Here is an 11,770-nt window from a genome sequence, read left to right on the forward strand (position 1 = left end):
TCTCAATAAACCACTTTCTTTGCTTATTCATAAGAAGCAACTCCTTATCCATTCAAGTTTTATCATGAGATTGAAGCAATTCAATCACATCTTCAGGTTCCACTTCTATTTCTCTTGCAACTTCCACCACAGCTACTCTTACTGCCTCCACTGAAGTCTTGAACCCATCAGAGTCATCCATGAGGGTGGGAATCAACTTCTTCCAAACTCCTGTTCATGTTGATATTTTGACCTCCTTTCATGAGTCACAAATGTTCTTAATGGCATCCAGAGTGGTGAATTCTTCCCAAAGGGTTTTCAATTGACTTTTGCCAGATCCACGGAGGAATCACTATCTATGGCAGCTATAGCCTTACAATATGTATTTCTTAAATAATATGACTTCAAAGTCAAAATTAGTCGATCCTTGGGCCGCAAAATGGATGTTGTGTTAACAGGCGTGAAAACAACATTAATCTTGTATATCCTCATCAGAGCCTTTGGGTGACGAGTTGCATGGTTTATGAGTAATATTTTGAAAGGAATCTTTTTTCCTGAGTAGTAGGTGTCAACAGTTGGTCATGTTTAGTAAACCATGCTGTAAACAGATGTACTGTCACCAGGGCTTTGTTGTTCCTTTTATAGAGCACAGGCAAAGTAGATTTAGCATAATTCTTAAGGGGCCTAGGAGTTTCAGAATGGTAAATAAGCTGTGGGTTCCACTTAAAGTCACCAGCCGCATTAACCCCTAACAAGAGAGTCAGCCAATGCTTTGAATCTTTGAAGCTAGGCATTGACTTTTCCTTTCTAGCTATGAAAGTCCTAGATGGCATCTTCTTCCAATATAATACAAGGTTGCTTTGTATCCATTGAAAAATCTGTTGTTGAGTGTATGTACCTTAATCAATGATCTTAGCTAGATCTTCTGGGTAACTTGCTGCAGCTTCTCCATCAGCACTTGCTGCTTCACCTTGTACTTTGATGTTTTGGGACAGCTTGTTTCCTTAAATCTCATGAACCAACCTCTGCCACCTTCAGACTTTTCTTCTGCAGTTTTCTCACCTCTCTTAGCCCTCACGGAATTGAAGAGAATTAGGGTCTTGCTCTGGATTAGGTTTTGGCTTAAGGGAATGTTGTAGATAGTTTGGTCTTCTATCCAGACCACTCAAACTTTCTGCATATCAGCAGTAGGGCTGTTTTCCTTTCTTATCATTCATGTGTACACTGGAGTAGCACTTTTAATTTCCTTCAAGAACATTTTCTTTGCCTTCACAACTTGGCTAACTGTTTGGCACAAGAAGCCTAGCTTTTGCCTGCCTGGGCTTTTGACATGCCTTCCTCACCAGACTTAATCGTGTCTAGCTTTTGATTTAAAGTGAGAGATGTACAACTCTCTCTTGAACACTTAGAGGCCATTTAAGGTTATTAATTGGCCTAATTTCAATATTGTTGTGTCTCAGGGAAAAGGGAGGCCCGAGGAGAGGGAGAGAGACAGGGGAATGACTGGTTAGTGGAGCAGTCAGAACATACAATATCCATTAAGTTTGCTGTCTTAATTTATTTTGGGACATGGTTCATGGTGCCCCAAAATAATTTCAACAGTAACATCAAAGATCACTCATCATAGATCACCATAACAGATATAACAATAATGAAAATATTTGAAATATTGTAAGAATTATCATAATGTGACACAGACATGAAGTGAGCACATACTGTAGGAAAATGGCACTGATAGACATGCTTGACACAGGGTTGCCACAAACCTTTAGTTTGTAAAGATAAAAAAAAACTGCACTATCCCAAAGCATAATAAAACAGTCCAATAAAATGAGGTATGCCTATGTTTCCCTTCTTTATTTTTTTAAAAGTTGTGTAATCTACCTTTTATCTAAACTTCAATTTAAAAGTGTGAGAAATTTAAAATACTAGATATGGCAATAACTACATCTTTTCCTGTTTGTTCATAGGTTAAAATAAGAAAGAGGCTCTTTTTTGCCTCTTTTTTTTTCTTCAGTTCTCAAATAGCTTCTCAGTTTAGGGTAAATTAGTCTAAACTCTAACAGTTTAGAGTTTAGTGGTCCCTAAATATATTTTGAATCAATCCACTATTCTCCATAGTTTCTACTATTACATTCTAAACCTCCAGGTGGCCTTCTGATAATCCATTCTTTTTTTTCTTTTTGAGACAAGAATCTCAGTCTGTGGCTCTGGCTACAGTGCAGTGGTGTCATCATAGCTCACTGTAACCTCAAACTCCTGGGCTCAGGCAATCCTCCTGCCTCAGCCTTCTGAGTAGCTGGGACTGCAGATCAGTTCCACCACGCTTGACTAATTTTTTCTGTTTTTGGTAGAGATGGGGTCTCACTATTCCTTAGACTGGTCTCGAACTCTTGACCTCAAGCAATCCTTCTACTTTGGCTTCCCAGAGTACTAGGATTATAGTCGTAAGCCTCTGTGCCCAGCCTGATAATCCATTCCTGTTCCCCTCATTTTATTTTTCATTGTAGCTAGAATGAGTTTCAAAATGGGAAATTTGATCATGTTATTAACCCTGTTTAAAATCCTTTAATAAATCATTTCCTTTACCTTACAAAACCTTCCATGGTCTGAGCTTTTGGTACTATCTTTCCAGTTTCTTTCATTCTACCCTGTATCAGTTATCTATTGCCACAATAATGCTGTAAAACCCACAAAATCATAGTAGCATACCACAGTAAGTATTTATTGTGCAAGTGTTGGGGTCAGCTGGAAGTCAGGAGGCTCTCCTGATCTTAGCTGGGTTCAACCACATACCTGAAACAGGGACAACTCAGCTCTTCTCCATATGACCCTCATCCTCTAGCATACTAGCCTGCTTATGGTCCCATGAAGTTGTCAGAGTATCAAGAGAGCAAGCCCCGGTGTACAAGTCCATTTCAAGCTTTTGCAGCATGTCTGCTGACATCTCATTGGCCAAAACAAGTCACATTGTTGAGCCTAGTATGGGGGTAGGGCAGGTCACCTTACCCATAGAATGAGGGCTGTGTGGTTACAAGGCAAAGAGCAAGACTACAAGGAAGGAAGGAAGGGTAAAGAATCGGGGCCATCATTGTATTAACGACACACTCCAGCCTCTTACCCGCAGCCTTAAACCTGCACGTGCAGCTTGTGTTTTGGCAGCGCTGAACTTCTTGTTTCAGCACTACTGAACTTCTTACAGCCTTCTGTGGCTATCACAATTTTGTACATGTGTGAGTTTTTCTGCCTAGTACTTTTACCTCTGTCCCCTTTCATCCTCCCAAGGGCATATTCATGGTGGATCTCAGAGCTGCTGCTAACTATCCTCTTAATCAGTAACAAGCTCATCCTTTCTCCCTTTGTAGAAAACTATGAACAAGTATCATTTCATTTTAAAATAAAATTTATAACTAAATAAGATATCTTTTTACTTGCTGTTTTCATATCTGAATTTATGTCAGTGATATGAGCATTTTATTTACAATACCTAATCATAATACGGAAGTTACTTAATGAAGACTTGGGGAAGTATTTAAAAAAATTTAATGAACCAACAACATTTGGAATAACTATAAGAAATTATCAGAAGTCTCAAATATATTCAGTCTTTTAACCAATAATTTTACTTCTAGAAATGTATTTTTACTTCTAGAATTTTTTCATTATTTCATGAAATATTTATAGGGTTCTTACTATGTTTCAGCCACTATTTCAGGTACCAAGGATATAGCAGTGAATTAAGCACACTGAAATCTCTGGTTCATAGAACTTAACTTGTAGTGAGGGGAAGAAAGACTAAGAAAAAAAAAACAAAACCCAAAATCGAAAACCTAATAAACATGTAAACTATGTGGAGTGGTAAGATTTGTGGAGAAAAATAACCAGGAAAGGAGAACTAGGGGTGCCTGTGGTATTAGGGTGAGTGCTATATTAGGGAGACAGGAGGGCCCCTCACTAAGAAAGGGACATTTGAGGTGAAGGGCAAGCCATGTGAAAACTACCAGATGTTCACAAAGATGTGTGTTAGGAAAATCCTTATCCTGTTGTTACTTATGGTAGTGGAAAATAAGAAACCGCCTGTTTCCAACAAGAGACAAATGGGTAAATTATGGTACATCTATATGAGAACACTGTGCTGTCTTTAAAAATTCTTATAGAAAAATATTTAGACATGAGAAAATACTCACTACACACCCACATACATACACATGCACAAAGTTAAAACAATTTATACTGTATGAGGCCAAGCATATAAAAGGAAAAAAGTATAGGTAACTATATATATGTAAAGTTTACAAGTTAGAAAATGTGCACCGGGGTTATAAAAATGATTATTTCTAGGTGATTTATATTTTGTTATTATGGTTTTCTGTAGTTTTCTATTATTCTGCAATGAGTGTATACTGCTTTTGTGGGAAAAAAAAGCTTCCCAAATAATGAATTTACCATCAGCAAAATCCTTCTTGAGTTATGTTTATTCTAGTGGACTATTTTATTGACGTTGTAAGATTTGATCTTAGGTGGTATCTAGGGACTCATTTTCATATTCAACTTGTTTTACAGGTTTGGTGTTTATGTTCCCCTCTGCTGTTTTCATCAAGATAGCAGAGCTCATCTTCTTCTCACAGACTATAACTATGTGGTTCAGCACCAGGTGGTAGAGGAAAGTGCCTCAACTGTGGGTGGCTTGGCCAAATCCAAAGACTTTCTCTCCTTATTGCTGGAGTCTCTAAAAGAACAATTTAATAATGCCACGCCCATCCCCACTCACAGCTGCCCGTTATCTCCAGACCTCATTCGCAACGAAGTAGAATGTCTAAAAGCAGATTTCAACCACAGAATCAAAGAAGTTCTCTTCAACTCCCTCTTCAGTGCCTACTATGTTGCATTTCTCCCCCTGTGTTTTGTGAAGGTAAGTGGTTATCTTGCTTTTATGTGCTTCCTGGATTTGTGTGTGAATTATATAAACTAGGTATTTCTTGTTTAATCCCCCTTTTCTCTGTCTCCCCTTTGGCAGCCTGGATGGTGGAGTTCGGCTGCATCTGGAGTGCACTAATACCGCTCCTGGTTGGCGGATAGGTATTTCTGTATATGTGATGCACCCGTAGTGGTCCCCCCATTTTTTCTTTTCTTTCTTTTTTCTTTTCTCTTTTTTTAAAAGTATTTTTTAGTTTCTGGGGATAATTAAAATGTACTTGTAATAGAATCAGTATGTAGTAGCTTAAAAGGACCAAGGTTTCAACAGAATTTAGCCTACTGTGGTTGACATTAACATGGTTATCAGGAGTTTCCTTGAATTTAAACTAACCTTTATCTAAACTTCAATTTACTTCAATAGAAAAGAAAAATGATCTGGATGTCACTTGGGCCCAAAATCTTTTGGGACATTTTAGTGCCCTTCTTTCACCCATTCAGAAGCACTTCTGCAGCCGGAGTGGTCCTTCAGAGAGCACTCAGTTCTTCTAGAAAGGAAACACTTAAAATATAATTGCCTCTCCCTCCAGCCCTAACTCATACAGCCAGAGAGTCAGGTTGAAGGATTTTGGAAGACTCTGCTCTTGAACTTTCTGCACGGACAGCAGGACAACCAGTGCATGTGTGACTCAGTGTGGCATTTGTCTGCAGGGCATATGTACACGCACCCATTCCTGCCTCTGTTCGCCAGTGCATGGATCATTTCTCTCTCTTCTGATCTCTTCCAGAGTACCCAGTACTATGACATGCGCTGGTCATGCGAGCACCTCATTATGGTGTGGATCAATGCTTTTGTCATGCTCACCACACAGCTGCTGCCATCCAAATACTGTGATTTGCTACATAAATCAGCTGCTCACCTGGGCAAGTGGCAGAAGCTTGAACATGGGTCCTACAGCAATGCTCCACAGCACATGTGAGTAGGATAGAGGGTAAAACCATGTAACACTTTTCTACATGCTGCTGATCATGTTTATTTGCTCTTTATGTCATTCTTGGCTTTGAACATTTAATTTTTAGTTTTTGTCTATATGGATGCTTGTCATCATGCTAAACCAAACACAGGGGATATTAACTCATTTCCACCACCATCCCCAGCCCTTCCTTAAATGCCTTCTACTTTTCAGCTGCACAGTCACTTTAGCGAATATAATTTATCTCCCAGGCTGTACCCTTGGAATTCTCTTTAAGTCTTACCCCTTTGCCCAAATTCAAAGAATCATGATATATTTTTAATTCTTTTTAGAACACTTTAATATTTGTTTTCTCATCTTCTTTTCCACAGCTACGTAGTTGCTAGCAACTCATCTCACATTTAGACAGCTGGAATTTGCTTCCCTCATTTTTTTCTTTCTAATACATGCAGGTTTATTTTAGTAATTTTTCTTGCCTATACTTTTTACTGTTTTTTTTTTCTTTTCTTTCTAAACTCTCTGCTGAATATTTCCCTGCTTCTCCCATATTAAATGAAAACTGTCCCTCACCGTGAGTTCTAAGTATTCCTCTCATATCCCCCTTATCAGTCATTTCTCTGCATGGCCCATTATCCAAAAGAGCTAACTTTAGAACCCTTTTGTTCTCTCACTTCTGAGCCTGTCATCATACCTTTCTCTCAGACCTGGACCATCTTCATCTTCCCCCCTTTTATAATTTGAACATTTCACAAATTTCATCCCCTAGAAATTCTTTCCTAATTAAGTGGGACAGATTGAGGTGACCTTCCCTTCCCCTCTCCCCCTCAGAGTTCTCCCTTCAATTATCTGCCTTGATGTCTGATACAGATTAGCACAGGCCTTCAAGCCCAGGAACTGAAAGAGATTGGGCCAGGCTGAAAAGAAACCCGACTGTGGGCAAAGGACAGATTTCAATAAAAATTGAAAATACAATCCACAGTACTAGTACTGTACATCTTCAGGCTACTGATGGCACATGGCCATGAGGTGTATCATCACTTTAATGCTGGTAAGTGTGAGCAAGGCCGGTGGAACATTTTCTGAACTGGGAAAGCTTCAGGGTGCTAGAATTTTTTTTTTTAACATATCTAAACTGCTGTCCCAGTTCTTACCCTAGGAAACTAACCTTTCCAAAATGAGGAAGAGATGAATTAACTTAGATTTTTTTTAAAAGCTTAACCTGAAGATCCCCACCCCACCCCAACTCCATTACGTTGATGCTGGAAAGAGTGAAGCTGCTTCTTCCTTAACTTCTTTTCCCTAGAGAAACCTCTGTAAAAATAAACCAAGAAAGCGGTAAAAAGAAAACTCTGTGTATATGTCGTGTTTCTCTGTATTCTGCTGTATACCTTCTCACATTTGTGAGGTATTTGAATTATATGCTAAGCAAACTGATTTTCTGTCGCTTTGGGGAATATAATTCTGCTAGTTTGACAGTGTGTTAATTTCTCCATTACTCTTACGGCCATTAGCTTTCTCTTCTTGTTTATTCCCTCTTGCATTTCTGCCGGTGGACTCTGCTTACTTGGGATGACGATGACAGTCCACCTGCTTATACTCTGTTTTCTGGCTCATTAGGTGCCTTACTTACGCATTTATATCTGCTCATTCTTCTAAGTCTCTTAAGTCTTCAACACTAAGTTAACTGTATCACTCTGTACTATATAGCAATAAAGTTATAATAACGAATCCTTTCTAACTATTTCCAGTTTGACCATGGAATTACTATATTTTCAGAATTCAGACAGATGAAGCCTTGAATACTTAATCCCTTCCATAGAAATATAGCTGGCCTTGCCAGACACTATCTTGTCTGTAATTGCCAATATGCTAACATTGCATTTCTTTTTCCCTTAGTTGGTCAGAAAATACAATATGGCCTCAAGGGGTGCTGGTGCGGCACAGCAGATGTTTATATAGAGCCATGGGGCCTTACAACGTGGCAGTGCCTTCAGATGTATCCCATGCCCGCTTTTATGCAAGTACCGCTTATTTATTTTCAAACATAAGCGTAGGGGTGTTAGGAGGCCACTCTATGTGTAAGCACCTAGCACAGTGTGTAGCACATATTAGGAAATTAATACACGGTAATTATTGCTACTACTGTTAACAGTGGCCCCGTCCTTTGGAAATGTCTTGTGAAAGGCAGTTGGAAGGTCATATATTATTATTTCCAGTTACAATAGCTTTGACTGCTTTATTTAGTTATATTGGAATTTGTTGAATCTAGTGTTACATGAAACAAGTAGGCAATTATCTAAGACTTCCTTTTTTATCTTACAATTTTTATTTTGTAATGGTTTGGTTTAGTGGTATCTTTAAAGTATATAGTATCTGTGTGTCCATAAGTGATATTTGATGTAGTGATAGTGTTGACTTTACTTTTTGGTATTTGTTATATAATTATCTCCTCAAAATATCTTAACTTCTCCTTTGGAAAACAGTCAAATGCCATCCTCTGTGGCCTAACTTTTACCTGGATTAAAAGGAAAAAAGCTTGAAAGTTAAAAAAGGAAAAGACAACAGATACCTACTAAATCCAGCTTCTTTCCCATTTGAACTCATGCCTCGTGTATATTCTATTTGGTCTTTCAGTTTTCCAGAAATTCTGGCTGTAGGAGGCAGAAATACTTCCTTACAAAGGAAAGGCCAGCAGACCAATGGGAGAGGGGAAGAGAAGGTGCACCTAGGGAGCTGTTCTTAGTAAAAATGCCCATAGTGCAGTGCATTGCCTTTAAATGGAGATCCTATTCTTACAATTGGACATCTTTTTTTTTTTTTGAGATACTTGCATCCTTTTCTCTCTTTTTCCCTCCCAGTTCATTTGTGAGGGGTCCTGGTTCTACAGGTGTTTGCTACTAAGGGATCTTTCAATTAAATACCGGAACTTGCTGATGCTTGTAAATACCATGGTGAGGGAAGAGGGGGGCAGGTTGGGGGTTGGGAAGAACATGGGAGGGCAAGGCTCTTGAATGAGAAAGCTACAAGCATCTCCTTGACTCCAGTGGAATTGCCTTAAGATGGGAGTGGACTTAAGTCACAATTACACAAGCATTTGATTTCTACATAGAATATTTAATTCAGCCAGCTGAATTCTCTAGATCATGAATAACTTCTGTTGGTCCTTTCAGACCCTTGAAACCTGTCGTAGCCAGATATTTCATTAGGATTTTCTGTTTGAAAAATAAGTATTTTCCCTGCTAGCTTTGGACAGCGGAAGAATCAGGTGAAAACTATAGAAGAAAGATTAGGCAAATTAACTTATTACTGATTTTGTATGACCAGATAGATAGTTAAATAAGTGCTTTTCAAGGTGGTCCTTGGGCCACCTGCATATAAATCACCTGGTCCACTCTTTAAAAACCATGATTTAGGGCTCCCATCCCAGCCTTCTGAACCAGAATCTCTATATGATCCCAGGAATTTGCAGCATTTGCATATTTGGAAATGATTCTTAGGCACACTGAAATTTGAGAACACTCATTTAAAATGTGCCTTTTACCTATAGCTATTAGACTCTGGGGTAAACATTTCTTCCTCCCAAACTGGGGTACCTTTCAGAGCTGTCACGATAATTTGGCTTCATTCTCAGATGTAAGCTCTGAGATCTAAATTCCATCTAAATTAATTCTTTTAGATTTGAAACACTACCACTATTGCAGTCTCTCGTCATCTAAATTTAGTCCTAGACTGGTTAAGCTGAATTGTTAGGTAATGTACCTTTGCAACCTATGGCCTATATCTTATATTCATAATACCTTTTTATTAGTAAACCAGGATTTAGCCTCTTAGAATGAAGAATTTGGTGGGAGTGAAAATAGTAAGCCCTGTTTTTGGTCTAAGTCTAATTCTGATTCATTTTTCCTTCCTTCCTCCTTATCCTGTCTTTGTGCACCCTCCTTCTTAATATCCAGAAAAAAATAAATAAACAAACAGCAGAAGTATGTGGTATAGAGGATTTCGGTCAGTGACCATGGTGGGTAAAGAGTTTAAGGACAAATTAAGAAACAATTTTATTGATATTCAACTTGTAACTTCCCTTTTTCCCCAAACTTGTCTAATGTTGGCGTTTATGTCTTAACCCACAAGCCAAGAATGGTTTTTACAGTTTTAAATGGTTACATTTTAAGTGCTTATGTATGTACCTACATAATATCCTCAAGTTTTGCCTCTTGCAAAGCCTAAAATATTTCCCATTTGGTCCTTTATCCAACCTCTGTCTTAGATAAATATACTTTTGGTTATCTTAAATAAAATACATATCTAAGATACAATCTAAGAAAAATCTTTTTAGGTAGTGTTCTTTTGGGCATATCTCTTTTTATGTCTCCGGGACATTGAAATAAAATTTATTTCATCATTCCTTTAGCAAAAAGGAAGAAGTTTGGATCTCTATAGAAAGAAATAGCCTGATTGATATTCAATAAGCAGATCTACTTGTTATTGCATGTAGGAACCTGTAAATATGAAATTATTGTAAGAAAATGAATGCAAGAATAACGACAGTCTTTTCTACAAAATAATGTTTTGCTTTTTAACTTCCTTACAGTTTCTATTTCATCGACCATTAAGGCTGTTAAATCTGCTTATCCTTATTGAGGGCAGTGTCGTCTTCTACCAGCTATATTCCCTGCTGCGGTCGGAGAAGTGGAACCACACACTTTCCATGGCTCTCATCCTCTTCTGCAACTACTATGTTTTATTTAAGCTCCTCCGGGACAGAATAGTATTAGGCAGGGCATACTCCTACCCACTCAACAGTTACGAACTGAAGGCAAACTAAGCTGCCTCTCAACAATGAGGGAGAACTCAGATAAAAATATTTTCATACGTTCTATTTTTTTCTTGCAATTTTTATAAATATTTAAGATATTTTATATTTTGTATACTATTATGTTTTGAAAGTCGGGAAGGGTAAGGGATATTAAATGTATCCGTAAACAAGGTGATGTGATCTTTCATGTGTTAGTATATTTGAATAATATACATATGAGAGGTATGCCTCTCCAGTAAAGAGATTAATTTGTTTGTATGGCTCTGGAGTAACTCATTCCTTTATGAACACATCTCATATATTACTTGACACAGTACCTTTGGTGTATCTGCTTTCCTTCCAGTTCTTCTCATGATCTTCAGCCCTCAGCTGGCCAGTAATTATTGCTACAGAAAGGCAGATCAGTGGAGTTGCCTGCCAGCACCCATTCTCTTTTAATTCAGCAGGCTAGTAGTGTTAAAATACATAGAGAAAAGAGTTGGTTAAAGTCCTGAGTGAGGTTTTCTTTATTGCCTAGGAGGAAGCATTTCTGAGATAGGGACTCAGCTGGTCTCTTCTACCCTGTGACCTGTAAATATACTCTTGCATAAGCTCCTATGCTGAGACTCAGGGTTTTGCTGTCAGTTTTCCTTTTCTTTCACTTCTTTCATCTCCAGAGATTTTCCTTTTACTCTTAGTTATTTGAAGTAATACTTTATAAGACAGAATGTCTTTGGAGTGCCCACCCTCATAACGGAGATGGTGTGTGGCTGGATTAGTGGGAGAAGCTGAGTGGAAATGCCATGTGGTCTGGAGAATATAGACAGGTTGAAAATACCGAGTAACTGGGAGAATGGGCAAGTCCTCAGCTAAACATTCTTAGATGTAGTATAACTGCAACCTACCTACAATGGCATTATGTTTGGAGTTATGAGAAGTAAAATGTAAGAGTTTATCACCATGTCTTCAGAGAATTTAATCTATATCCAAAATGTGTGTTTTAAATTTCATGTTCCAGAATCTTCATGTTTATGAGCATTAACCCTTTAGGTTATCATTCTTGGGAGATGATATACTTAGTCCATTGATGTCACTAATCATATAAACTTCC

The 11,770-nt window shown here is 38.1% G+C and overlaps 1 protein-coding gene across 5 annotated transcripts in view; it reads left to right on the forward strand.

The window, feature by feature from the left end:
• TMEM39A (transmembrane protein 39A) overlaps positions 1–10,934 on the forward strand; it is a 32,287-nt gene extending 21,353 nt beyond the window's left edge. For 2 of the 5 annotated variants that reach the window (XM_045540212.1, XM_045540213.1), the window contains 4 exons: positions 4,543–4,891; positions 5,682–5,869; positions 7,764–7,884; positions 10,456–10,934. In XM_045540212.1, coding sequence (XP_045396168.1) covers positions 4,543–4,891; positions 5,682–5,869; positions 7,764–7,884; positions 10,456–10,689 — 892 coding nt within the window. In that variant the 3' untranslated portion in view covers positions 10,690–10,934. Of the gene's footprint in view, positions 1–4,542; positions 4,892–5,681; positions 5,870–6,734; positions 7,885–10,455 lie in introns of those variants that run through there. The other 3 variants (XR_006732694.1, XM_045540215.1, XM_045540214.1) reach the window with 3 other exon arrangements.
• The last annotated feature ends 836 nt before the right edge of the window (positions 10,935–11,770 follow it).

Source organism: Lemur catta, chromosome 1, assembly GCF_020740605.2.
Source record: "Lemur catta isolate mLemCat1 chromosome 1, mLemCat1.pri, whole genome shotgun sequence".
NCBI lineage: Eukaryota > Metazoa > Chordata > Mammalia > Primates > Lemuridae > Lemur > Lemur catta.